The 27,446-nt window shown below is 40.2% G+C and overlaps 1 protein-coding gene across 2 annotated transcripts in view; it reads left to right on the forward strand.

Annotated features, from left to right (window-relative positions):
* The window catches only part of LOC122811507 (1-phosphatidylinositol 4,5-bisphosphate phosphodiesterase delta-1-like), a 969,949-nt gene that overhangs the window by 781,957 nt on the left and 160,546 nt on the right, over positions 1–27,446 (forward strand). For both annotated transcript variants that reach the window (XM_044083389.1, XM_044083388.1), the window contains exon 6: positions 16,525–16,726. In XM_044083389.1, the coding sequence (XP_043939324.1) occupies positions 16,525–16,726 (202 nt within the window). The remainder of the gene's footprint in view (positions 1–16,524; positions 16,727–27,446) is intronic.

A 27,446-nucleotide genomic window follows, 5' to 3' on the forward strand; every position in this document is an offset into this window, starting at 1 on the left:
AATTGGAAAATGGTTACCCAAGACAAATGGGTCCTGAACATAGTGTCCCAAGGCTACAGGTTCCATTTTCACACTCTACCAAGGTCAAAAGGTATGCCAGACCTGCCACACAATCAATGGGCAGAGGCACAAAAACAAATTACAGCCCTCATGGACATGAGGGCCATTCAACTAGTACCACAGCAAGAGCAGGGGCAAGGATGTTACTCCAGACTTTTCCTAGTGCCCAGAAAGGACAAAACCTGGAGACCAATACTGGACCTGTCTATTCTAAATACATTTCTGGAAGTTCCAAAATTCAAGATGTTGACTGTACAGCAGCTACTGCCCATGCTGGACAAGAAGGCTTGGCTCATAACCATGGACCTAAAAGAGGCATACCTGCATGTCCTAGACAGACAATCTTGCAGAAGATACCTCAGATTCATAGCTGGCTCAATGCATTACCAATTCTCTGCACTGCCCTTTGGCTTATCTACTGCGCCCAGGGTCTTTACAAAATGCCCGGCACCAGTAATTGCATTTTGCAGAAAAAAAGGAATTCAAATATACCCCTACTTGGACGACTGCCTAATTCAAGCAGAGAACAAAGACATTCTTCTAAACAAAGACATTCTGGCGTTTGTAAAAATATTACTAATTGGCCTTGGGTACACAGTAAATGAAAAGAAATCAAAACTAGTGCCCTCTCAAGAGATAATATTCCTGGGTGCAAGCTTAAATACAACTGCCCAGATGGCTTATCTCACGCCGGACAAACAAAAGCAACTGACTACTTACTACAAGAAACTGGCAACAAAAACCCACTTATCTGCAAGGAAAATCCTGCAGTCCTTGGGTTTCATGGCATCCTGCATTCTACTAATTCCATATTATTTATTTTTATTTTTTTTTTATTTTACATTTGTTGACCGGGCTAGTCCAACTGGATACAAGTCCATTTTCAGTAGAGGCCCGGGGAGATAAGCTCCACTATAATTTACATAAATACGAGCCAAACAAAAAGTACAAAACAACAAAAAAAAAATCCAAAATACATAAACTTGAAAATATCCATCAACAAGTTGATGTATACCGTAACTTAATTCTACTGTGGATGAGTACAAATGTTTAGCAAGGCAAAAATACAGTAATGTTTACCATGAGAAAAGTCTTAGATAATTCACAAAGAGGGGAGTGAGAGGATTAATTTACTAAATTCAGCAAGGAGGGTGAGTGGAGGGGAGATGTAGAAAAAAGGCAATACTGGGGGGGGGGGGGTAGTCTGGGTTAGTACATGGACATAGCCATTGTAACTTTAGTTGAATTTTTAGTTGTTTTTTAAAGAGTGGTAATGATGAGAGAGATGTCAGTTTACTGGGAGGCTTGTTCCAAGTCTTCCCCACTGAGTTTGAGAAAAGACAGTTACCTGCCTTATTGTGGGATTTCTGAATGGTTACCAGTAGTTTATTTGCAGATCGAAGGGTAGATAGGTTTGTGTAGGGGGAGATGAGGTTTTTGAGAATAGGAGTTTTATTAGACCGTTATAGAATATTATGGGTAATGGAGAGTTGTTGAAATTCAATTTGGTTATTAAGTTCTAGCCAACCTAGATGTTTGAGATTTAGACAGTGATGAGTTCTAAATGGGGAACCTGTAGCAAACCTGGAAATATTGTTATAAGAAGTGATCAATTTGTTTAGGTTGCTTTTGGAAAGATTAGTAAAAATAGGTGAGGCATAGAGGAGGGTGGAGGTCAGATGGGTCTGGGCAATAGTAGCTCTAGCATCTGGGGTGAGAAAGGGTTTTATCCTATACAAGGATCCAAGTTTTTTGTTTACAGTTTTAATTGTAGCATTAATATGTGAATCAAAGTTGAGGTTATTATCAATTATAACACCTAAGAGTTTGGTAGTTGGGTCAGGAGCTATGATTGTGCCATCGATGGATGTAATAGAGAAATGAATCGGGGTGGATTTTATAGTAGGAGTGAAGAGTAGTAGTTTGTTTTTTTTTGGCGTTTAGGAGTAGACAACGTTGTTGGAACCAGTTTTCTACTTGGTTAAATACAGTTTGGGTGATGGAGTGCAGTTCAGATGAGGTGGAAGCTTTATAAATCAAAGTGGAGTCATCTGCATATTGTATGCAGATAGGTAGAGGTAATATAGTGGAAAGGTCGTTAATGAATATGGAGAAAAGTAGTGGTCCCAGGATTGATCCTTGAAGGACACCAAGGGTAATAGGGAGATGTTTGGATAGGTTGTTGTCCCACAGGACAGACTGCTGTCTATTGTCCAAGTAGGACTTGAACCATTGTAGTGCTTGTGTGTCAAGTGAGAATGAATTTAGTGTGTTGAGAAGTATTTGATGGTTAACCATATCAAAAGCTTTAGATAGGTCAATAAATAGTGCAGAGGAGAGCATGTTATTGTTACAAAGTTTATTTATACAGTCCGTAAAGGATAGGAGGGCAGTGGTGGTACTATGGGATGGTCTAAAACCATGTTGACAGTCAGCTAGTAGATTATTTTGGAGGATGTGGTCAAGAAATTGTTGATGTATGCATTTTTCCATGATTTTTGGCAAGTGGCGATGGTAGGGCTATAGGTCTACAGTTGGAGAGTTCAGTTGCGTTACCACCCTTGTGAAGTGGGATTATGTGAGAGATTTTCCAGAGTGAAGGGATGTAGCTTTTGGTTATGGTTCTATTGATTAAGATAGAAATGGGATAGGCAAGAACTTTTGCAACAGTTTGAAGGAATTCAGGTGGTAGGAGATCAGCTGAGGGAGTACAAGGTTTAAATTTGTGAAGTAGAGTATAGATGTAGGTTGTAGGAATAGGTTTTAGGTGAAAGGTAGGAATAGGTTTTAGGTGAAAGGTAGATGGTAGGGATGTTAGGGAGGATGAGGGGGTAGAGTTAATAGGTGGTAAGGTGTTAGCTAGAGATTGGACAGTTTCTGAAAAAAATGTATTGAAAGCATCTGCTATCTGGATGGGAGAGTTTGGAGAGAGACCAAATGGGGTTGGTGTTTTGGAGTGGCCTGGATGTAATAGTTTGCTTATGCCTGACCAGAAGGTTTTGGGTTGACTTTGGTGCTTGTTCTGGAGTTTCAAGAAATAGGTTTTTTTATCCTGAACTATTGATTTTTTGGTGGCATTTCTAAGCTGTCTAAAGAACTGCTGATCGGTTGGGTCTTTAGTGTTTCTCCATTTGGACCAGATTTTGTTTCTTTGAAGGATTTGTTGTCTGGTTTCTTTAGTAAGCCATGGGGCTGCTTTGCTTCTAATTCTTATAGTGCATGAAGGGGCATGGAATTCAAGAATTTGTAGGAATTTGGAGTTGAAATAGGATACTGCTTCATCAAGTGGTAGGTGCCTTAAAGGTGACCAGTCACAGTCATCTGCAGACTTTGTCAGCATACTTCAGAGAAGTAGATACCAAACAGGAGAGGACCCAGGACTGAACCCTGTGGTACTCCGCTTGTCACTGGTCTGAAGTCAGATTTGGAGTCTGCTACTTTTACAGTGTGGGTTCTGTCCATGAGCCAGTTGGCAACCCATCTTGTGACATAGGGATTTATACCTAGTTTAGTGAGCTTATCTATAATTCCAGAGTGGGGGATGGTGTCAAAAGCCTTGGCAAGGTCTAGATAAGCTGTGTGAACCACCATACCCTCATCTATGGCTTTGGTGACTGCTTCAAAGAAGTCAATCAGGTTTAGGAGACATGATCTGCCTTTTACAAATCCGAACTGGGTAGGGCCAGAGTTTAGATTACCAATGTCTTTGTTTATGAGTTCCATGATGATACATTCCATGGCCTTGCAGACCAGGCTCATCACGCTAATGGGGCGGTAGTTCTCAGGGTCCATCATGGCTCCCCCTTTGTGGAGTGGGATAACCATCGTGGTGCGCCATTCAGTGGGCACAAAGCCTGAAGTGAGGCTATGATTGAACATGGTACTTAGATAGGGTGCCAGTTCATTCTGTAGTTCGTGTAGAACGCAGCCTGGGATATTGTCAGGTCCCATGGATGCTGTGTTCTTGTCTTTGGAGAGTGTGTTTGTTTTTTTTGCAGCCATGATTACAGGAACTTTGCATTCTTCCGGTATACAGATGGGCCCTCTAGGGGGTGAGGGGGGGGGGGTAAAGTTAGCACTGAACCTATCTGCCAGGATGTTGGCAATATCAGTTGGTTCTGTATATTTAGTGCCATTGTGCTGTAACTCAGAGCAGATCTGAGTGTTGCCATTGAGATTCTTGACATAGCTATAGAATGCTTTGTGGTTGTCTTTCGAGTCAGTGGCAATTTTGTTTTCGTAACTAGCTTTGGAGGATTTTATGAGGGATCTCAGCTTCTTACTGAGGTTGACCAGGGAGTTCCTCCAGTCATGGGATTTTACTCTTTTTTTGCAACAGTTTCTTTCTTCTGTTGTAGAGTTTGTTTATGGCAGAGGACCACCAGAATGGCTTCCTTTTTTTGAGGATAGCATCTTGGTTCTATTAGGGATAGCATGATCCATGCACTTGTGTAAGTGCTTATAAAGTGCATTTGTGTAGGATTCAGCAGTAGTACCTCTATTGTCTGTCTGCATGGGTGTCATGAAGTTTGCCACTTCTGTCTTAAGAAGTGTGAAGTTGGCTTTGGAGAAGTTTGTTATGGTGGTTTCACTAATTGGGGGTGGGGGCGGGATGTGAATGTCTAGGGTGATTAGCTTGTGGTCGGATCTGACCAATGAGGAATTGATCTCTGGGGTGGAACACCAGTTGCCCATGTTGGTAATGGCCAGGTCTAGGATATTGCTGCCCCTGGTGGTGGTGTGAATAAGTTGATCCAAGGCATTGGAATTTATGAATTCCAGAAAACGTTGAGCAAAAGAGTTGGTACATGAGTAGTTTTCCCAGTTAATGGTGGGGTAGTTGAACTCGCCCATTATTAGGGTGTTAGGTTGTACCCTAATACTTTCCAGTGTATCAAGAAATGAGGAGTGGGAATTCTGGGGCATGGTGGGGGTCTGTAGGAAGCTACAATTTGGATTGCAGTCTTGCCCAGAGTTAGTTGCACTTGGATAATCTCGGATGCATTATGCTGTGCAACTAGCCTGGAGGTGTGGACATCCTTAATGAATATGGACACGCCTCCACCTTTCGTGCTTCATTCCGATTTAGGTGGCTGAAAGGTGTAGTATGAATTATAGCCTGGTAATGCAGGGGTGCTCTCTATAGCTTTGAACCAGGTCTCTGTCACTGCACAAATGTCGATGTTCTCCATTTTAAGGAGTGCCTTGAGTGAGCGCATTTTGAGGTTTAGACTTCTAGCATTCAGTAGCATTACCCTCAGATTTTGCTTGCTTGTACCTGTTACGGTGGTGAATTTGTCATTTGAACCTTGCCTAAAAAAGGCACTATAGGGGTGGCAAGAGCCTTAGCCAGTATCCGGAATCCCAAGGGCAACAGGTGCAGGCCATCTCTGGCATATCGTGGTCTGTCGATCATGTCGTCCCAGGCAGATAAATACTGGATCCATTTGAATGACACCAGAAGCTTAGCCAATTGTTGAAGTCAATCATTATAATCATGGTTTAAAGTTGAAATGGGCCTATATGAAGCTGGGTCTGATAGGTGTTCAACATGTTTATGTATTACAGCCAGCACAGCTTTTTTCCAGGATGTTGGTGCTTCCCCTCTTTTAAAATATTGTTGAACAAAGCTTTCCAGATCTTTATCACTTTTCTCCCTCCTAGCTTCCAGTCTTCCACCAGAATACCATCTATTCTTGGAGACTTCCCTGCAGATCACCATTTTTATCGCATCTCTTCCTGTTTTAATGGTTAATTGTTGTACCTCATCTTCCTCTAACCTTGGCATATTTAAGTCTTCCATAAATATTTCCAGTTGTGCTGTTTTTGGTTTCCCCACTTCTCTTCTTTATACAAATTGCATAACATTTCCAAAATAACTCTTAATACCTCTACAGGATCTCTGTTTTCTTTTTCTTGTTGTATGCTCCCTGTGTTTGACAACACCCCTTTCTACTTTCTTTTGATTAAGTTGTGCCAACGATGTTTGGGCTTTGGAGTTATTATTAAAAAAAAACAGTTGCTTAACAGCAATGTTTCTAAACTCATTCATATTGTCCAGGTACTCCCTTATTTTCTTTTTAGGTTCATAGGATCATAGATTAGTACTAGGCTAATTGCTCTTGTGGGTCGTTTTAAGCCTAGCCAACTAGACCCCATATGAGAATCAAACCCTGGCACTTTGTGTCTGTAAGGTAAACACCTTTACCATTATGCCAACCTCCCAAAATGCATTTGCACCTCTTCTTTTCTGTGAATTTCCCCATATTCTGTAATTCTATAACTTTTGACAGCCCCTCTAAATAATTATTGTTACTTTTTAATAAGATCTTTTTTTTCTTTTATTTCTATCCTGAAACTCCACTTTCATTTTATCCCCTTACTAGCTATAGCTTCTAGACTACTTTCTACCTTCCATAATAAGTCCCAAATAATTTCCAGTACCCATTCCTTAAATTCCTCTCTTTTTAACAGGTAGGTGGAGAAGTGCCAGTGTCTCATCTTTAGTTCATTACCCTGCATTTTTATCTTAGTAATTATTGGTGCATGTTCTGAAATAGTTACAGGATATGTGTCAATGTTCTCAACTAAATGCGCACATTTCTGTGAAATATAATGTCTTATCTTTTCTGTCCAGTTATTGTATGTTGCAGAATGATATGTAAATTCTATCAGAGTTCCTACTACTGGATTCAAATCTTTCTTACCAAATATTCTCACAAATCTCTTCAGAAATCTACCCTCTTTTTTATGTTTTCCCTTCTAGGCCCCCTACCCAATATATCCACATTGTTGCAGATCAAATTTCAGTCCCACCTATAAGTAACATTCCCTGCTGAAAGCTGATTATTTCTCCCCCAGTTTTTTAAGTTCCATAATAGCAGTTTTAGGTGGAATATCAATACATGCCAGTGTAGTCCTCATCCCTTGGCAGTAGCCCCTTAGTACCACAAATCTGCCATTACTATCTTTTTTCCTCTTCTGTCATTATTGGAACTCCTCTGTCATTTAAGTACTCTTCTTTTCCCTTGTCACTGATATTCTGCTGAATATCTATTCTAAAATCCTTTCTTTATCAAAACTCATATGCTCAGTTTTCTTTTCCAAAAATGTCTCCTGTAGTATTGTTATTTTCACCCTGAATTTCTTAATATAAGTAAATATTTGTTCCTTTTTATGTATACGTGTGAGACTGTTCTCATTTCAAGAAATATGGACAGTATTGCCATTATGGCAAAAAGTCTTTATTACCACCTATTATATATGGCAGCTTTTATAAATGCCTATTTCCAGCTTTTGTGATACATGCACCCACTAATATTTGGTAGGTTAATCCTTTATACATTTTTTTCTTATCATTAATATTGGAACTTATGTCACATTTTCTATGTTTTGTTTGTTTAATAAAAACCCTCAACAAATACACCCCCCCCCAGAAACCCCCCATAGTGAATTTTAATCCTCCTAATAGGAATGTTTGTCCCAAATAGATAGCTACTAATACAGACCTCAATGAACATGAAATTGAGGTTATCCATGGTACAATGCATGTTACTGCTTGTGCTTCTACTTTCACTAATCGGTGACTGTTTTTTTTGCCTTTATGCCCCACCCAGTTCTGAAAACAGCTTGCATGCTTTCAGAAAATGGTAACTTTTAGCCTTGAAGAAACCAGTATTCTGGTTTTTATTTCTCTATTATCAGTCTTCATGGAATTATATAAGAAAAAAAATGTAGTCCTCTGCTGCAACCTAAAAGACAAGCTGAAACATTTGTTGCTAAAGAAAAACTTTTCAGTATGTTCACTGTTCATATTTAGTGTTTCCACTTAACATTTGATATTAGATTAAGCCAAAGGTCTTAATCCAGACATTTACCTATTCAAAAGTAAAAAAAAAAAAAACGTAACAGCTCTACATATATTATGATCTGTGTGATTTTGCACCCCACCCCTACCACAACAACCCAAGATTACAGCCTACTAACTTAAGCATGCTTTTGTCTAGCTTTTATTTTATTTTTGCACTGTAATGCCTGTGAGGACCATGCACTGGCTGAGTAATCAAGGAGCCTCAATCCTCACCACTAGCACCAGTGAGTGGTGTGCACATTGGGAAGGATAAGAAGTACACACATAATAAACTACAATTTCCCTTAAGAGCACACAGAGATCACAGTCAGTCTGGGACTGGTTTCCCCCTTTCTCTCCAGATCCCCAGTAAGACTCCCCACTAGCACAGCTATAGGGTACAGATCTCAGCCCAATGGTCAAGCCAAAAGCTCCAGCACCCTCCCTGTTCAACCAGTGCTTTATGTCCCTGCCCAAGTAGCTGACACACACTTTGAGATATGAATTATATACAAATGCACAGACACTCCTGGGGACGGCTGGCACAGGTTCTCCAGCTATGCCCCGTTGTCTCCAGACTATAAGGTAGAAATCACTGCCACCAACCACTAATATCAGCTGCTATAAGGCCCTTCCCCAAGGGTGACCAATTTCACTGTGCAATATTACTGTTATCCAAATAGTAAGTGTGACCTAGGCCTAACACTATTGAAGTGGCTTCTATGTACTCTAAGAGCTTAAATTACCTTTACATAAAACAGCCACAGTTGAAAGGTTTAGAAATATTTAATAAAAATAATAAAAGCACAAGGCAAATCTCATCAATTCAAGACATTGCTAATCAAGAGTTCAGAAATCACATGAAAATACTTTAAAATGATACTGTAGAATAGTCTGACATAAATATAGAAAACAGCTAGATTACTATTTCTATCTATCCCTAAGAGAAATACTAAAGTCTAAGATCCTACTTACATAGAGAGCAAGCAAGTGCTGGTGAGTTGATGTGTTCAGGTTCAGACAAAATCCAAAATGCTCTAATCTTTCTCTCTGAGAAAGTCTTAAATTGAAAACACAGTACTGCTGAGCATTTCAGATTACATCATTCTTAACAGTTCTGGTTTAGTTTCCCAGGCTAACAGAAACTCAGAATTTACATTACTTTTTGTAATCTGCACATGCAGGAAGCCACAGCAATAAAAGACATTTTACATGTAAAAATCTAGTAATTAACTCTTGTCCTAGGACAATAGAAATAATGTCTTAGTCCAGACATCCTGTCTCTGAACTTGAAATCAAACAGTCATAAAATGCTTAACTTGTCAGCTTTCTTCCAGCAGAGTGCACTGTGGTTACATTTTTGAAGCACAGTACAACATATAGCTTAATCAAAACATACAGTTCTCTTTACGTTTCTAGAACAAGCCTGTGGATTACATTAATATTTACAATGACAGAATTGTTTACAAAATTCTGTCTAGCTAGGCTGGCAGCCTTCACATACTACCCCAACCCCCGGAGAACTCAAGCTACTTTGACCTTTAGAAACGTTGCTTGAGAGGGTTAGGTCTATCTGAGTATACCTTACACCATTCCTTGTCTTGAGAGCCCATCTGCATTGGTGTTGCTAACCCCACTGCAGTGCTGCACTTATATATTATATGCTTGCAACCCTAGGCTCCTTCTTAGCAACTTGGCATTTTGCTGGCTGGCTCAGTGTAACCATGTTAGAGGATTGTGATCTGTAAGTACAGTGAATTTTCTTCCATACAGATAAGGCTGACGTTTCTGCAATGCCCACACTATGCTAGACATTCCTCTTCTACAGCAGTGTAGCATTCCTCCCTGGGTTGGAGCCTACAACTGAGATAAACCACTGGGTGCTCTTCTCCCTCTGAAGAAATCTGGCTAAGTACAGCACCCACCCCATGATTTGAAGCATCCACCTGCACAAGAAATTCTTTACCGTAATCTGGACTGGCTAGCACAGGGGGTCCTCCCAAAGCTTTTTTAAGCTTCTAGAATGCCTGCTCACATGCTGTGGTCCACACTACCTTATCTGGCCTGTTTTCCTTGTCAGGTCTATGAGGGGAGCAGCTATGGTACTATAACTGGGGACAAACTTTCTGTAGTACCCTGCTGTCCCTAAGAATGCCCTCACCAGCTTTTTGGTAACAGGTGCAGGCCATGCCTAAATGGCTTCCAATTTGGCATGTTATGGTCTGATCTTACCACTCCCCACTCTATGTCCCAGGTAGGCTACCTTTGCCATGCCCACCTGACATTTGCTCAGCTTAATGGTCAACTTTGCCCTCTGTAGTCTGCCCAGCACCTCCCTGACATGTTGAAGGTGCTCTTGCCAGGAATAGCTGTAGATGGCAATGTCATCTAGATAAGCAAGGGAATACCCTCCTCCTCTGCTAGAATATGATTGCCAGCCTCTGGAAAGTCACTGGGGCATTTTTCATCCTAAAGGGCATCTTTGTGAACTCATACAAGCCAAAGGAGTCACAAACATTGACCTCTGTCTAACACTGAGAGTCAAGGTCACCTGCCAGTAACCCTTGGTAATATCAATGGTGGTAAGATACTTAGCCCCACCCAGCTGCTCTTGGGCTTCTATCTGTCATAGGCATGGGGTAAGCATCTGACTCTATATGACTGTTTAATTTCCTGTAGTCCACACAGAACCTGGTGCTGCCATCTTTCTTTGGCACCAGCATAACTGGGCAGGCCCAGGGACTGTTGGACTCTTGAATTACCCCTTCCTTTGAGAATCAGGTGCCTCACGAGCTACCTGCCTCAGGCCCTGTAATGTAGGGTCTGAGAGCTGAGCCTGTCTCAACTCTCTTAGTAACCCTTCCCAGCTCCCCTTCCACAGGACGTCTGGCATCCTCTGACAGCAGTGCCTCACTGTCAGCCTGGGTACTACTACTCAACTCTTCCCTTGCAGTCACTCTGTCCAAGGGTCGTTCAGTACCCACAAGCAGCTGTGGCTAACCTTCAGTCTCACTGCTACAGCGTAGCTCCCTCCCTGAAGTAACCACCTCATCAGTCCAGGCTGCAAGTGTGCGGTCTGTCTGGGTCTCCACCAGGCTACAAGACCCACATGCTTGTCTCCAAGCCTGACTGCGTGTAACTGCACTAACATATCGTACTTCCTCATCAAAACCCTTCCCTATCAGGACATCTGCAGGATGGTAGTTTGGTACCCCTGTTGTCTCAAGACAACCTACTATTGGCATTTTGTCTCTCCCACTTACTGGCTCCCTCAAGTTTTGTTCTCCACCTTGTCTCTGTGGACATCTATATGCCACATGGCCCCACTGGTTGTATTCAAAACATTTAACCCTAAGTCCTGGATGTGTCCCCTGTCTCCGAGCTGGAGATCAGACAGTCATGAAATGCTTGACATCAGCTTTCTTCCAGCAGAGTGCACTGTGGTTACATTTTTGAAGCTCAGTACAACATATACTTTAATCATAATATATAGTTCTCTTTACATTTGCAGAACAAGCATGTGGATTACATTAATATTTACAATGACACAGAATTATTTACACAATTATATCTAGCTAGGCTGGCAGCCTTCACAATGCCTACATTTCTTAATACCAAAAAAAGAAGAAAGAGAAGAATAAGAATAGAAAAAGGTTTTTGTTTACTGTAGTAACTTTATCACATACAAGAACAATTAAAATACTTTTACTGCAAGGCGTGCAATTTATTTTGTAAAAATCATAGAAATACTGTTAAGAACAGAAATTGTTTTACTTGCAATTACCTTTTCTCTTCTTCTCTGCCCCTCAGTGCCCTTCCATACGTTAATGACATGAAGTGGGGCAAATGTTTTTCAGTTCCTCACAAGTTTAACAAAGTCAACAAAAGTCCACTCTTTCCAGTTATTCTTATACAGCCATGTTTCACAAATGCAAACAGTGGTTTGCAGTCTCACTTTTATTCACTAATTTCTATGTTGCTGGTATTCTTCCTGCTCATCGCGATCTCCCAGCTCTACATTCCTGTTCAATTCCAAAGTATTCCCAATTCTTCTGGTCAGCTCCTGTGCTTTTCTCTGTCTCTCAACCATTTTCCTTTGGAACACTGAAAAAGGTTTCACTCGAATGAGAAGCAGAGACCCCCTCTACTTGATAGTTCACTTATTGTTTGACAAACTTTTATAATTCCTTCTTAACCTGTTCTTCATCAAAAAATTATTTTGATCCTCCAGGAAAAAATATAGGTTCATAGGTTGGTACTAGGCTATTGGCCCTAGGGCCTATACAAGCCTAGCCATAACAATTCCCTGGCTATTTCTTCCCACAATATTTACTTCCCTGGACCCCTGTCTAGCAGGGCGACTGACGTGTCCCTGGGGTGAATTTCCTATCTCCCATCCAATCGTCAAGGTTCCTTTTGAAGAGGGCCAAAGAGGCGCTCTGCTTGACATGTATGGGCAGTCTATTTCAGAGTCTGGGGAGTCTCTGGTCAAGAACCTTATCCCTCCAGCATTAGAACATATTCAGAAGACAGCTGGATACAGCAGTGTGAATCTCACATCTGCCTCTCGACATTCCTGATTACTGGAATAAGTTTGTTTCTCTTTAAAGTTAAAAATTCTCTCTGTAAAGTGAATAATAATTTTCTACAAACACTCCACTATCTCCAACTTTTAATACTTTGCGTTTTTGCCAAAGTTTTGTCAGGTCAACTTTTTCTGCTGGTAAGTTTGCATCTTTACTAATGCATGTTTTGGTTGCTTTCTAATGGCCAGATTTGGAGCATGCATACCATGCACTTTCAATTAATAGTTAAATACCAGTCCAGTTGTTTGTTTGTGCCTTCATAAAATTAGTACAGTCTGTTCAACTCTAGTTTCTGTGATAGAGCAGAAAATCTCTGATTTCCCCTATGAGCTCTGTCCTCTAATTCTACCATTTTTGAAACATCTCTTCTTTGGCAGTCTCATACTCAGCTAGCCTTTTTTTTACTTCAACCTCTGATTTTTTTTTTTTTTTTTTTTGCAGTTTTATCACCTCATCTGAATACCTGTTTAAAGCTTCTTCCATTTTTTACAGCTTTTTGTTATTTGAGTTGTTGCACTCCTTCAGCTTTTCATTTATTTTAATCAGCTCTGAGCACATTTGACTTATTCTTTCCTCTAGATTACTGGAAGCCATGACTTGCACCAAATTGGGAGCTTGAACTGCTTTTTATTGAAGAGCTGCAGGATTCTTCTTAGTCAGTGTTTTCTCTTCACCGTTTCTAATTGATTTTCTTTCAGTCTGTCCTGGTTTCTTTTTTGCTGGTATCCAGGCAGTGTACTTACCTAGCCAGTAACTGAATTTAACCAAACAGAACAATATCACAGGCTGTTGTTTCTCAGTTTCTGTTTTCACGCTGGAATAGCTGAAGTTAAGCTATTGATCAGTGTGCAGCCATGTTGAAAGTCCTCAAATTATCATAATATCGTGGTCACTTGGATTGTGAAACAAACTCACTTTGTAAAAACAGAATGACTGTGACAACCACAGTAATACAGTGTCAGAGGCAACTCAGATGCTATACAGAGCTATAAAAGTGGTACCATATATGACTGTGATGATTGTTTAGGAAGCTTGGCTTGAGAATGTCACATGAAAAGTCCTGATGCTATGCCAGTGACGTGCTTCTAGGAAAGTAACAGTAGCTCTCAGTAGTATTTTTGAGCAGGAATAAAAACAAATAGGAAGCCTAGGAGACATTAAGATGCAGGCAGGATGCAGGACCAATAGAATGAGTGGTTACTGTTGCAAAGCATGGCAAGGGAGTATATTCAATAAAAAATATTGCTGTGCATAGTACTATTTACTAAGAATGGGAGTGTTTCTTAATCTTTGCCAGATTTACAAAGGGTGGCTGGATAAGCCTCTGTGCTAAATATTTGTTCTCTTGAATGCAAACAAAAAAAAATAGTTTAAAGACATACCTAAGTGAAGGTAGGACTGTTTAAATAGCACCCATTTGTGCTATATAGTACTTCACATATTGTTATTAATTTTTGAACACCCCCAAGATTCACATTTTTTAGTTATAAGTAAGTTGTGTACAGCTAAAGCAGTTGTCTAAACAATGACAAATGCTAAGTTCTTTCCAGGAGTAGTTGCAAAGCATGATTCCAGCAGATTAGTTTGTTGAAGAAAACTCCAAATTGTGTCTAATATGATGTTAGGGAGGTACAAATTCCTTAGAATTCTGTTTGGCATTTCATTTGCATAAAATGTGTTCCACAAAACTATTGCACAGTTGAGAAGGTATTAAAACACACAACCAATGATCTGTTAGTGTAGAGCTAGACACAAGAAGAGGAGGACTGATACAGCTATTGCTAAATAGGTTAGTCAGCATCACTTTAAAATGTTGTTGTGTCTTTCGGCTTTTTCCCGGTTAAGGAGTCGCCACAGCGGAACTCTGGTCCGCTAATGATTGGCAGTAGATTTTTACGTGCCGAGTTGCCAGCTCTGACGCACAACCTTCAACGAAGGTAAGCCCATTCACGCACATCTCCACACAGAAGACGCTCTAGCTGAGAATCGAACGGGACAGCGTCTTACTGTGAGGCGACAATGCTACCGCAGCACCACCACTGCAGTCAGCATCACTTTAAAATAAACATGAACAAATAAAAAACAATCGGTTTTATTCTAATTCTGGACATCTGAAGCCTAATACAGAAATAAGTGTGCACTTGATCAAATGCCAAAGCCAGACAACAAGCAGACATTACCGACATTTCTAGGAATGATGCAGTATCTTGAAAAATTTCTATACAATACGTCTGAGATAACTGTGCCCCTAAGAAATTATTAGAGCAAGAGATAGTCTCTGAGTGGAACTATGAAGAGGAGAAGACTCTTAAAATGTCTCCCCCAAATATTTATGTACACACACACACACACATACATACACACACACACACACACACACACACACACACACACACACACACACACACACACACACACACATAAATATTTATGAGTCCACTTTTTAATTTTGAAACTCCAAAACCTCGAACCCAAAAATCCCGAAAATCAGATGTTCAAAGTTTTGTAATCTTGAAGTACCCCCCCCCCCCACTACTTAAATATACCAACTCCGAGACTGCACTACAATGAAGAGAAAAGGTTTCTGCTCCGCACTGTCGGGCGATCTCCATTGATAAGTTTCGAGCTTCCAGAACTTCGAACATTTGAGCTTCAGGATTTTGAGGTTCAAGGTTTTGGAGTTTCGAAATGTAAAAGTGGACCCATATATCTATATCTATATATATATATATATATATATATATATATATATATATATATATATATATATATATATATATATATATATATATATATATATATATATATATATATATATATATGTAAATACAGATATATATATATATATATATATATATATATATATATATATATATATATATATAAGTATAAACTACAAGACAAAATAGCCAAGCTAGAGTTTTCACTGTGCAATACTTTCAACCTCCTGTAAGAGAGGCCCATGGGATATATGCATATGACCCTTTACGGACATCAAGTGTTTTAGCTTAATTGGCTTGTTTGTGTGACCTTTTTACTGTTTTGTTTATATATATTTATACATGTATTTATTTATAGGAGCTCCAATGTTAAAATACTATTATATGAATAAACTACTTGTGCTGAAAGTGGATACCAGTCAGAATAGCATAGGAGCTGTGACCCCACAAGAGAAAAGACCAGTTGCTTATGAGTCAAAAACTTTTATTAATACACAGAAGGAATATGTTCATGTAGAAAGTGAGCTGGTAGCTGTATTGTATAAATGAGATAAATAAAATTAATATTTCTGTGGCAATTTGCTTGATCAGATTTTTAAAGTTTGGCTCATGGATTTAATGCAGCTGTGCACCAGATAGCACATAATCACTGTCATGACAGCTTATTGTATCAATGCAGATTGTCTGCTGGCTACTGTGTTTTGAATAAATGTGTTGTCCTTTGCACTAGCTGAATGTTGGTAGCAGCTGTGACTTTACTACACTGAATGAACAAGAGGTCCTCTCACTTCACAAGAGTATATGTAGGCTTTGGCTTCTTGGCACTAACCCTCTGTTACAAGTGTGAGATCTAATATTACAAGTCTTGTGATTATGAAAAGTAAAGTTTGATTCTGACATTAAAGCCAACTATTAATGCAGTTTTGCAGAGGGTTGAGACCTCTGCTAATTATATATGCTGACCTGGAGGTACTGTACTTTGCAGTAAGGTAATCACTGCTCCAGGTTACTGCAATGTCAGACATAGTATACTCCCCTGGAGTCACTATAATAATCTTGCAATTCAGAGGATTCAAGTTATGATCCTTGAAATTACAACATGGAGCCATGTAGTATTATTCTGCTATGTTACATTTGTAGCAGTGGTTTATTGAATGTTTGATCCACTCTCATGCCTTCTCATTCATATTTAATTTGTATTTCCTTGTCTGCTTTCAAAGAACTCTGTGCTGTTTGTCAAAAGGAAACTCTTACTTTGACAGTGTAGTCTTTCATTTATCTGACATTATATTTTTGCTAATCTTTTTAGCCAAGAAAGAAAAACATATGACCAAAGATGGCTTTCTGATGTACCTGTTGTCTCCTGAGTGTGACCTATTCAATCCTGCTCATAAGGAAGTATACATGGATATGAACCAGCCTCTCAGCCATTACTATATCTCCTCCTCTCATAACACTTACCTGATGGAGGATCAGCTGAAAGGTCCCAGCAGCACAGAAGCCTATATTAGGTAAGACTGTTGTTAAGTACAATGTAAACATTTTCTTATTGCTAGATGCTGATGAAATCTGTCACAGTATTTATTCTTTTTTTGTACTTTTTTTCTGTATAATTTTCCACTCTATTATACTGTTCATCAAGCCTTCTCCCATTTGGATTTGGCCAGTTAATTCCCCAACAATGAAGTCCTCAGTTTATCAGAATTGCTACAGTGAGACAACTACCCCACCATTAACTGGGAAAACTACTCATGTACTAACTCTTGTGCTAAACATTTTCTGGAATTCATAAATTCCAGTGCCTTGGATCAATTTATCCACACCCCTACCAGGGGCAGCAATATCCTAGACCTGGTTATTACCAACATGGGCAACCGGTGCTCCACACCAGAGGTCAATTCCTCGTTGGTCAGATCCGACCACAAGCTAATAACCCTAGATATCCACATCCCTCTCCCACCCCCCATTAGGGAAACCACAGTAAAAAAATTCTCCAAAGCCAACTTCACGCTTGTTAAGACAGAAGTGGCAAACTTCACAACACCCATGCTGATGGACAATAGAGGTATGACTGCTAAATCCTACAGAAATGCACTTTATAAGCACTTACACGAGTGCATGGCTCATGCTATCCCTAACAGAACCAAGATGCTATCCTCCAAAAAAAGGAAGCCAATCTGGTGGTCCCCTGCCATAAACAAACTCTACAACAGAAGAAAGAAACTGTTGCAAAAAAGAGTAAAATCCCATGATTGGAGAAACTCCCTCGTCAGTCTCAGTAAGAAGCTGAGATCCCTCATAAAATCCTCCAAAGCTAGTTATGAAAACAAAATCGCCACTGACTCTAAGGATAACCACAAAGCATTCTATAGCTATGTCAAGAATCTCAATGGCAACACTCAGATCTTCTCTGAGTTACAGCACTATGGCACTAAGTATACAGAGCCAACCGATATTGACAGCATCCTGGCAGATAGGTTCAGTGCTAACTTTACCCCCCTATCATCCCATAAAAGGCCCATCTCTATACCAGAAGAATGCAAAGTTCCTGTAATCACGGCTGCACAGGTAAAAACGCACTATCCAAAGCCAGGAACACAGCATCCATGGGACCTGACAACATCCCAGGCTGTGTTCTACATGAACTACAGAACGAACTGCACCCCACCTAAGTACCATGTTTAATCATAGCCTCACCTAAGTCTGTGTGCCCACTGAATGGCGCACAGCAACGGTTATCCCACTCCACAAAGGGGGAGCCACCACAGACCCCGGAAACTACCACCCCATTAGCCTAATGAGCATTGTCTGCAAGGCTATGGAACGTATCATCATGGAACTTATAAACAACGACATTGGTAATCTCCAAACTCAGGACCCCACCCAGTTCGAGATTGTAAAAGGCAGATCATGTCTCCTAAACCTGATAGACTTCTTTGAAGCAGTCACCAAAGCCGTAGATGAGGGTAAGGTGGTTCACACAGCCTATCTAGATCTCTCCAAGGCTTTCAACACCATCCCTCACTCTGGAATTATAGATAAACTCACTAAACTAGGTATAAATCCCTATGTCACAAGATGGGTTGCCAACTGGCTCACTGACACACTAGCACACTCCAAATCCAACTTCAGACCGGTGACAACTGGAGTACCACAGGGTTCAGTCCTAGGTCCTCTCCTGTTTGGTATCTACTTCTGTGAAGTACAGGCTAACACATAAGGTCTTTGGCTAATGAAGTTCGCAGATGACTGCAAACTAAGAGCCATAATCAAAACTCCAAAAGATGTGGACATCCTACAAAAGGGCCTCACTGAGACAGATGCCTAGTGTCAAAGCCATGGCCTCAAGCTCAATGCCAAAAAGTGCATTGTCATCCCCTTTGGTAAAAACTCTGTACCCATGAACTACCACATAGGCGGTAGTCTACTTTAACACCGAAAGTGTGATAAGAGACCTTGGGACACAGGTGGACAGTAGTCTCGCCTTTGATAATCACATCGCCACAGTAGTCAGCAAATCCTTCTACGTGGCACAACTCATCACAAAAGGTTTCTCATCCAGGAAAAAAGAGGTCATTGTTCCCCTCTACTCGTCACTCATTAGACCCATTGTAGAGTACAATGCCCCTTTTGGTATGTACCTCACAAGACATTTACAACAACTGGAAAGGCCACAGAAATACCTCACAAAGAGGATTACCGGCCTCAAACAGATGCCCTACGCAGGCCGTCTCAAAAAACTGCAGCTTTACTCCATCGCATATCGTCTACTCAGAGGCGATCTCTGCCTAACACACAAAGCTATGTCAAACCCTGAGCTTTTAGACATGCTCCACTTAAATAAATCCCAATCCCTACGAGTTACACGCTCTAGGGACCTAAACCTTGTCACCGCAATAAACAGAACATGCTGGAGGGATAGATTCTGGTCCCAGAGACTTCCCATACTCTGGAACAAACTACCTATCTATATCAAACAAAGCTCCGTATTAGCACTGTTCAAGAAAAATCTTGATGATTGGATGGGAGATAGGAAATTCACCCTGGGGATCACTTTTGTGGTTCTGTTCAACAGTGGTGCAGGAAAATAATTTCCTTGGGTGGCGAAAGCCAGGGTACCTTTGGCTAGGCTTATATAGACCCTATAGCCAATAGCCTAGTACCTACCTATGAACCTATGAACCTGTAAACCTATGAGAGCTGTCCAAACAAGTTGTCATCCTGACAGGCATAGAGGTATTTATGCCGGCCTTGGCATCCCATCAATGAAAGCTTTTTTTTAATATTTAGCCTAACCCAAATGCTGGGTGGGAGAACAGGCTATCTGCATGACTGTAGGGACCTAGAGTCCCCACCCCCGCCCCCATGAGTACAAACTCCAATTTACTTACTCATTACAGCTATCCCCATATTGCAGCTTTATGGACCAAAAGCCCACCTGAGAACTCCTACATTGGCTTACTCACTGCTTTACCCCTCCCACCAGATTGCATGTTGAAGGTACATATCCTACTGTACTGTATCCCATCACAATGGACATGCTGATCCTCCCCTGCCTATGTTGCCAGTGGCCCAAGCCTCTAGTAAGACTCAAATCACCTGGGCTGTAGCCACATTTTTCAAATATCAGGCAGTCCTGCACTAAGTACAGATCACTTCTGCTTTTTTAACCACTGAAGATGTTTTTTCAACAACACAGTGCAGTCATCATCCATCAGATCGTGTAGCTCTAACGCATTTGTAGACAATTTTAGCAATCGTCAAGTTACTCCATGATGACAGATTATTTCTACAGCTTTTAATCTTGTGGAATGTGTTGTATTAGAATGTATGGGAAGCTCGTATTTTAGTGAAATCTATTTAAAATTGTGCATTTTTTATTTCCTTAGTGATTGTGTTAGTAACTGTTCATGTGGAACAGCTGAATGTTGATAAGTACACTGGCAGTTGTATTAATGAAATGTGATTAAATGAGGTCAGAGATCCTGCTTTTGTGCAAATCACTTGTTTTGACTGCTGTTTTCTAGTCCTCCTTAAAATTGTATGAGACTGTATACTAAAACTGATAAATGTTTTAACACTCACTACATTATTATGCATTATTGTGTGAGCCTTGCATAAATAGGAAGGCCCATACTTTAATTGTTTCTGTTATTACCAAGTGTTAGTTCTACTTTTCATTTGCTGAACAGTGATTCTGAATGACTTTTGACCACCATTGTCCCTCTTCACATTCCTCCCAGGGAGTTGCATTTCACAAAACATTTTTTGTCATAGATTTTATAGGTGTACTAGACTTCAAACACTAGGGCCTTTATAAGCCTAGCCGTGTAGCCCAAATACGCTCATGTTTTATGTTTCAGACATTTATGTAGGGGATGATTTTTGGTTATAACTTGATTTGCTGGCTGCTACTGCCCATCAGTGGCAAAGGCACCAGACCAGGGGTGAATTTTCAGTTTTCTGTCCAAAGGTCAAAGTTGTACCTAAATAGGGTTAGGGAGAGACTTTGCTTCACATGAATGGAGAGCCTGTTTCAGACAATAGGAGTTCATCTGACTCTCCAACATGACTTATTTATGCCAGAAGCAAAATTCTTTGGATCTAGTAGTTCTGATGCTGTTTATTTTTTGAGTATGTAAAAAGTTCATCACTGAAGGGTTCAAAGATACTGAGTACATCAGGTATAGGTCACCTCTCAGTATGAGGCCAAGTATAGAGATAGTGCTTTGAGGTGATCCTCATAGAACATTGCGTGTACACCGTGTATTTGTTTTATAAGGAACCTTTCTGGACATTTCAATTGCTGCTTTTGTCTGGGCAGATACATACAAAAGGGGCATTATGCTCTATGATGGGTCTGATGAGGGCCGAGTACAGTGGTATGATGACTTCTCTGGGCCTAAATGCTATGCACTTACTTAAAAGTTGAGCACCATGGAAGGATTTTCTTATTACCTTGAACAAATGTTGGTTGTGGGCTAGGTGCTAGCTACATGAGTTTCTAGATCCCTGACTAGTGAGTCAACATTAAGTGTATTTTGTCAATGATGTAGTTCCCTGGGATGGCAGACTTCCCAAAAGGTCCTATAATGCATTTCTTGGGGGGGGGACTCTGTGAGTGCTTCCAGGTTGCAATCATCTGTGAACTTGGTCAGCCAGAGGCCTTGAACATTCACTTTGACTTCTGAGAAGTAAATCTCAAAGAGGAATGGGCCGAGCACATAGTCCTGAGGGACTCCACTTGTGACTGGCCTCTTTGTGCAGGTGGCCTCACTGATCCTAATCTCCTGGGTCCTGTTCATGAATCACCTAGCTATCCAGCCCACTATAAAGGGATTTAACCCTAGTTATGTTTGTTAACAATGCCCAATGGGGTACTGTATCAAATGGCTTAGACAGATCTAAGTAGGCATTATGTACTGCTTTACCCTCATCAATTACCTGTGTGACTTTTTTCAAAGAAGTCCACCAGGTTAAGTAGTCGCCCTGCTAGACAGGGGTCGAGGGAAGTAAATATTGTGGGAAGAAATATCCAGGGAATTGTTATGGCTAGGCTTGTATAGGCCCTAGGGCCGATAGCCTAGTACCAACCTATGAACCTATGACCTTCCTTTGTTGAGGCCAAATTGGGATGGATCCAGTGTCTGGAGGTCTCCTTTGTCTTTGTTGACTATTTTCATGATAATTCTTTCCATGGCTTTGCAAATAAGACTAGTCAGACTTATGGGTCGGTATTTTTTGGGATCTGATAATGGTCCTCCCTTAAGAAGGGAGGTGAATGTTCAGTCCTCCATTCTCATGGCACAAAATCTGTTTTGAGTCTATAGTTAAATAGTAACTCTATTGGTCCTGATAGGTCATATATTAGACAGAAGGCATCCTGGGATGTTTGTGAGGCCTATTGAGGCTGTTGTTTTTTTTTTGGTCTTGATGAGCACTTCCAAGACATGGTTTCCAGTTACAGTTGGAGGGGTTATGTTTGAAGGTATTTCTTGGGGGATGGGTGGGGATGAGTGGGGAAGAAAGTTAAAATTGAATTTGTTAGCCAACAGATTCCTTGTATCACTAGGCTTAGTGGTGCAACACAATTAACCACCAGTTCAGCACACTGTCTGCTGCCCTTGAGGTTTTTGACATAGATTTATGGTTGCCTTTTGCCTCAGAGGCTAACTTAACCTTGAAGATGGCTTTATTTGACCTAATTGCCTCTGTTATTTTCCTGTTTGGTTTGATGGGTGAGTTCTTACCTTCATGGGAGTTACACTTCCTGATTTTTACTATGAATGTTTTTTTTTCCTTTTGTAGTATGTCCTATTTAATTTGGGATGCCACAAGGGCAGTTTGTTTTTGGAGTTTGTTTGGGTATTACTTATGTGAGGTATAGGAGTCTTTATGCAGCCATTGACATGATTGTACAGAGTTTCTGTGAACAATTCTGCACAGGCTGCTGTGTTCTGTGGGTTTGGAATGGCATTGAACTTTGACAAACTATCTATTAGTAAAAGGTAGTTTGCCTTGGAATAGTTCTTAACTGTTACTGCATTTACTGGGATTACCAAGTTGATTTTGATTTCAAAGGAGAGAGCTTTATGGTTGGACTGTATGAGGGAGGGCATGACATTGGAGTGTTGCAGTGTTCCCCCCTTATTTGTGAGTACGAGCTCCAGAATGATGGAGCCTGTAGTAGGTGTATGCATTAATTGGTAGGGGGGTTTGATCATACGAAGTTCAGGAATCTCTCTGCCTGTAGATTTGAGGCCATGTAACATTCCCAGTCTGTAGAGGGGTTATTTAATGAATAAGGTGTTCAGTTAGATACTAAGTGTCACCAGTAGGTCCAAGAATGTGCTGTGAGTTTCTTGGGACATGGAGGGTGACCTTTAGCTAGCTAGAATGTGGTAAGGTATTTTATCTGTAGTAATCACACATGGAGAAACTCCAGCGCAGCATTCTGTTTAACCAACCAAGCGATATGCTTGTTATTTATGTATATCGAGGCACCTCCACCTTAGCCACTGTCTGTGCAACTACTTGACTAAAGGTGTGGAAGGGACTGAAACTTTGCACTTCCAGAGTACTCTCTGCAGCTTTAAACTGTGTCTTGGCAACTGCACAGATATCTGTATTCTTGAGGGTGAGGAGGGCTTGGAGAGAGTGTAGGAGTGTATTTTTTATTTATTTATTTTTGTTTAGGGTCTTGTCATTGAGCAGTAACACATTCAGATTCACTGTAGCTGATTTTGCTATGTTGGTAGGTTTGTCAGTTTGACATTGCCTAAAAAAGGCACTATAGAGCAAATAAGATTTTAACCAATATTCAAAAGCCCAGAGGAGACAGGTGTATACCATCCTTGGCAAAACAGTATGGTCTGTTAATCATGTCCTTGCATACTGACAAATACTGGTTCCCCTTAGAATGACATAAGAAACTCAGCCAGTTGTTAAAATCAGTCATCTTCTGTTCGTATTGTGGCATCATCTTCAGTGAAGTTAATATGCTACTCAATGCTGGGCTCATACAAGAGTGAGACACATGGTATGAGAGCTCTGTAATATCTCCCTTTATTTAGTCCAGGGAAGTATGTCTCAAGTCATTTACACTTACATGGATTATTATGAAGTCATACTGGTACCTGTAGTATAATAACTTGAGTGGGTGCATAATGTGGAAAATCCTGGATCCAGATGGGAAATTAACTCTTATCTTTTCATTGTTCAACCTACTTAGTGGAGCATCAGGATGTCTTACAATGGAATCCCATATGACTAGAGTCTTGGGACGTGTATTTGCTTGTCTTAGGGGATTTTTATGTGGGGCTCCTTTTAGTGTGGCTGTATGTGTTGTAGAGATTGTTTTTGTTGAGTGATTTGGGGTTTGCAGAGGAATACATTTGCTAATAGGAGGTCTAGGAGATCTTTGTTGTTTAGGAAGATGACATTTAAGTGCCGCAGCATACCAGCGTGTGTTGGACCATGTGTGTGCCGGGTACTGTGTGCATGGCTTTGACAATCTTATGTGTGCATGTATTTGAAGTTTAAACACCAGTGACAATGCATAAGTACACCTCTCACATATTGTATCTGTTACTTTGAAGATTAAGTGGTTGTCAGTAATCATGAAACAATTGTTAATTGTTACATTATCTCAGGATACCCATATCCACCAAGCTAGCTACAGAGAAATTAAGAAATTGCATATCCATGTTGTTTGGTCTAATAATTGGTGAGCAGCATTACAGTGGGGGCTTACAGAATTCTATTTAGGGTCCTTTTTTGGGGCAGACTAGGCTAGAAAATTCTGAATTCTACTAACTTTAATGGCTATAAAATATTAAATTCTACTAAGTCAAATGGCATTGGAACTCAACGCACAAACTAGCTGCTCTAAGGTTGTTGGCACACAAGGTAATTTCTCTATACTTACTGCTTTGTAGGGTACAGTTTCATGGGCAGTTCTATAGGGAAATTTCCTTTCTAGGTGTTTGCTTCATCAGAGGCTACTTCTAACCACCACTGTGCAATGAGCAGATCCATGTAAACACAACAGATTTATATCAGCACTGAAGAAACAGGAAACTGACTACTGAGCCCCATGGCCAGCAGCAAAATGAGTACACTCTGAGCCCTTTTGTGTGTTTCTCTTCTCAAATAGACCAGGGAAACACCTCCTGCCACAAGATGAATTATCTGAGTCCTACTAATGGAAAAGCACAGTGAAAACAGTGAAAATAATCCCACAGGTGCAGTGCCCCTACAAACAACTTAAATGACTAGCTAGAAATCCCTTCCTGAAGACAATTTCAAGACAGTCTAACAGCTGCAGCATTATAGGAAAAGCATTTTTTGTAAAAAAAAAAAAAAAACAGAGAAATACCCAAATAAAGCAATGAAAAAGCTGCAGTTTCTTCAAGTAAGTTATATAAGTGTAAGTTAACAATTCAAAATAAATAACTTTGCCTAAATGGCACTGCAGGCAAGTAAAGTACTTCTGGAACACAGAGTAAGTTGGCAAGGCTGAGGTCTGTGGAAATGAGCACCAAGATGCACAAATGGCCCCAATTCATGTGAGCACTGAAGAAACAGAAAACTGACTACTGAGCCCTGTAGTCAGTAAAAACAATTACACTATGTGTCCTTGTGTGTGTTTTGCATCTCAGATAGACCAGATAAACACCTCTTGCCACTAGACGAATAATCTGTCCTCCTTATCTAAAAATCCAGTAGAAGAACCCCACAAATGTTATGTTACTACAAACAACATAAATAACTAGCTAGTAATCCCTTACAGAACATAATTTCAAGACAGTCTAACTACAGCAAAAGGAAAAGTAACGTTTTTGTAGAAAATAACAGAGAAATGCACACATAAAGCAAGGAAACAACTGTGATTACTTATATAAGGTATACAAGTGCAGTTTAACAATCCAAAGCACTTGGCCATGCCTGGATTGCACTGATGATATGACAAACACCTATTCCTAGCCATCAAAAAAAAAAGAAACTGGAAACTAGGTTCCCTCTACAGGACTAGGAAATTCTTCACTAATAGCTCAAGAAAAAACATAACATAAACATACCTTCTTCCTCACCTACTCTATGCTTCACTCATCATTACAAATCTTAATGTAACCATCAAAAGTAAACTAGAGGAAGTTTGTTACAAAATTGCAAAATTTGCAACAAATAATACTAAAAAAACACCATTGCATAGCACTAAAAAGCCTTAACTGGCTAGAGCTTAAAAATCACCTCAACTACCATCAGCTTATTACAGCCCATAAACTAATAAACAGCCCAGAAAAATCCCCAGATCTAAAAAGAATAATACAACCCTATACCACTAATGGAGCCCTATGATCCAACAACAACAGCTTTTCTAGCCATCAGAAAATCAAATAACAGCACAGGAGACTCTCTATACTCTAGCCAGGAAACAAAAATCTAGAACCAAATCCCCCCTTCCACCAAAGTAAGACAGGCACACTGCATGACTTCAAAACATCACTAAAGAAACACCTGCTAAATAACTGGTTGTGCTCATGCACTACCCCTGTCTATCCCCCTGTACTCAAACTAAACGCCACCATCAGAGTTGTACTCCTTTTACTTAACCTTTCTGTACTGTAATCTTACACATGTAACTTTATGCCTTTATCACAAAGAAATCTCGCAGTGCATTCTTCTACAACTGTCATTTACACGTTTCTGCTACAGACTGCCACTCCACCCTCTACGTACTTTTTCTCCTACAAAACTCATATTTTCCAGGTAACTACCACTACCTCCATTTTGTTTATATACTGGCCTGTACAAGCTTTCTACGTCAGTCTACCTAAGGTTTCATATAGTCACTTGTGTGCTTAAGCTCTACCTCCTGCTAAATCCAGTGCTACTTTTGTTACCCTTCTCTGTTCTTTCAGCTGATAAACTCATTACATAATACATCCACTGTCTATGTAAATTTCTCTGCAACCAACTAATATATGAAAAAAATGTATTTCCTTAAATTAATAGGCTACTGTATGTGTAATATAATGTGTTTATGTAATTGCGTTTTCATGTAAACTCAATATATTTTTCAAAATGTTATTGTTCTTTGTCTTTAAATGTGCTTGCCAAATATGTGGAGCTTTTCTTCCCAGGCTTCCCCTGAAAATGGGATAAACCCTGTCGGAACTTCTGGGTAAACAAAGAAAAATAAGTAAATAGTATGTATTGACTCCTGCTCATTTTCCCAGAGCTCAGCAAAGCTCGGCACCCTAGCCTATGATCCAAAAGTATTTTACTTGTCTCTAGTGCCATCCAGGCAAAGCTAAATACCTTTATAGTTTCATAGGCGTGTACAAGGCTAATGACCACAAGGGTCTTTTTCAGCCTAGCCATGCATCCCAAATTGACAAGTTTGGGTACCCTTGATAATTGTAAGCAGGGGCATGGAAGATAAAACATTTGCAAGCAGGGTCCTGGGAGATGAACATTTACAGACTGCCTGTGTCTATTACAGACATAGGTGCCAAACCAGGGATGAATTTTCTGTTCCCCACCCAATTGTCCAAGTCACACTTGAAATGGATTAGGGAAGAGCTCTGTTTTACATGGATGAGGAGAAAAATGCTATGTTACTTTTTTGCTTGACCATAGTAAGACTTGAACCTACAGTCTTCTGATCTAAAGTCAGATGCCTTATCCATTAGGCCACATGGACACACAATGTTATAATTTATTTAT

This window comes from Protopterus annectens, chromosome 9.part0, assembly GCF_019279795.1.
Source record: "Protopterus annectens isolate FY-2018-M chromosome 9.part0, PAN1.0, whole genome shotgun sequence".
Taxonomy (NCBI): Eukaryota; Metazoa; Chordata; order Ceratodontiformes; family Protopteridae; genus Protopterus; species Protopterus annectens.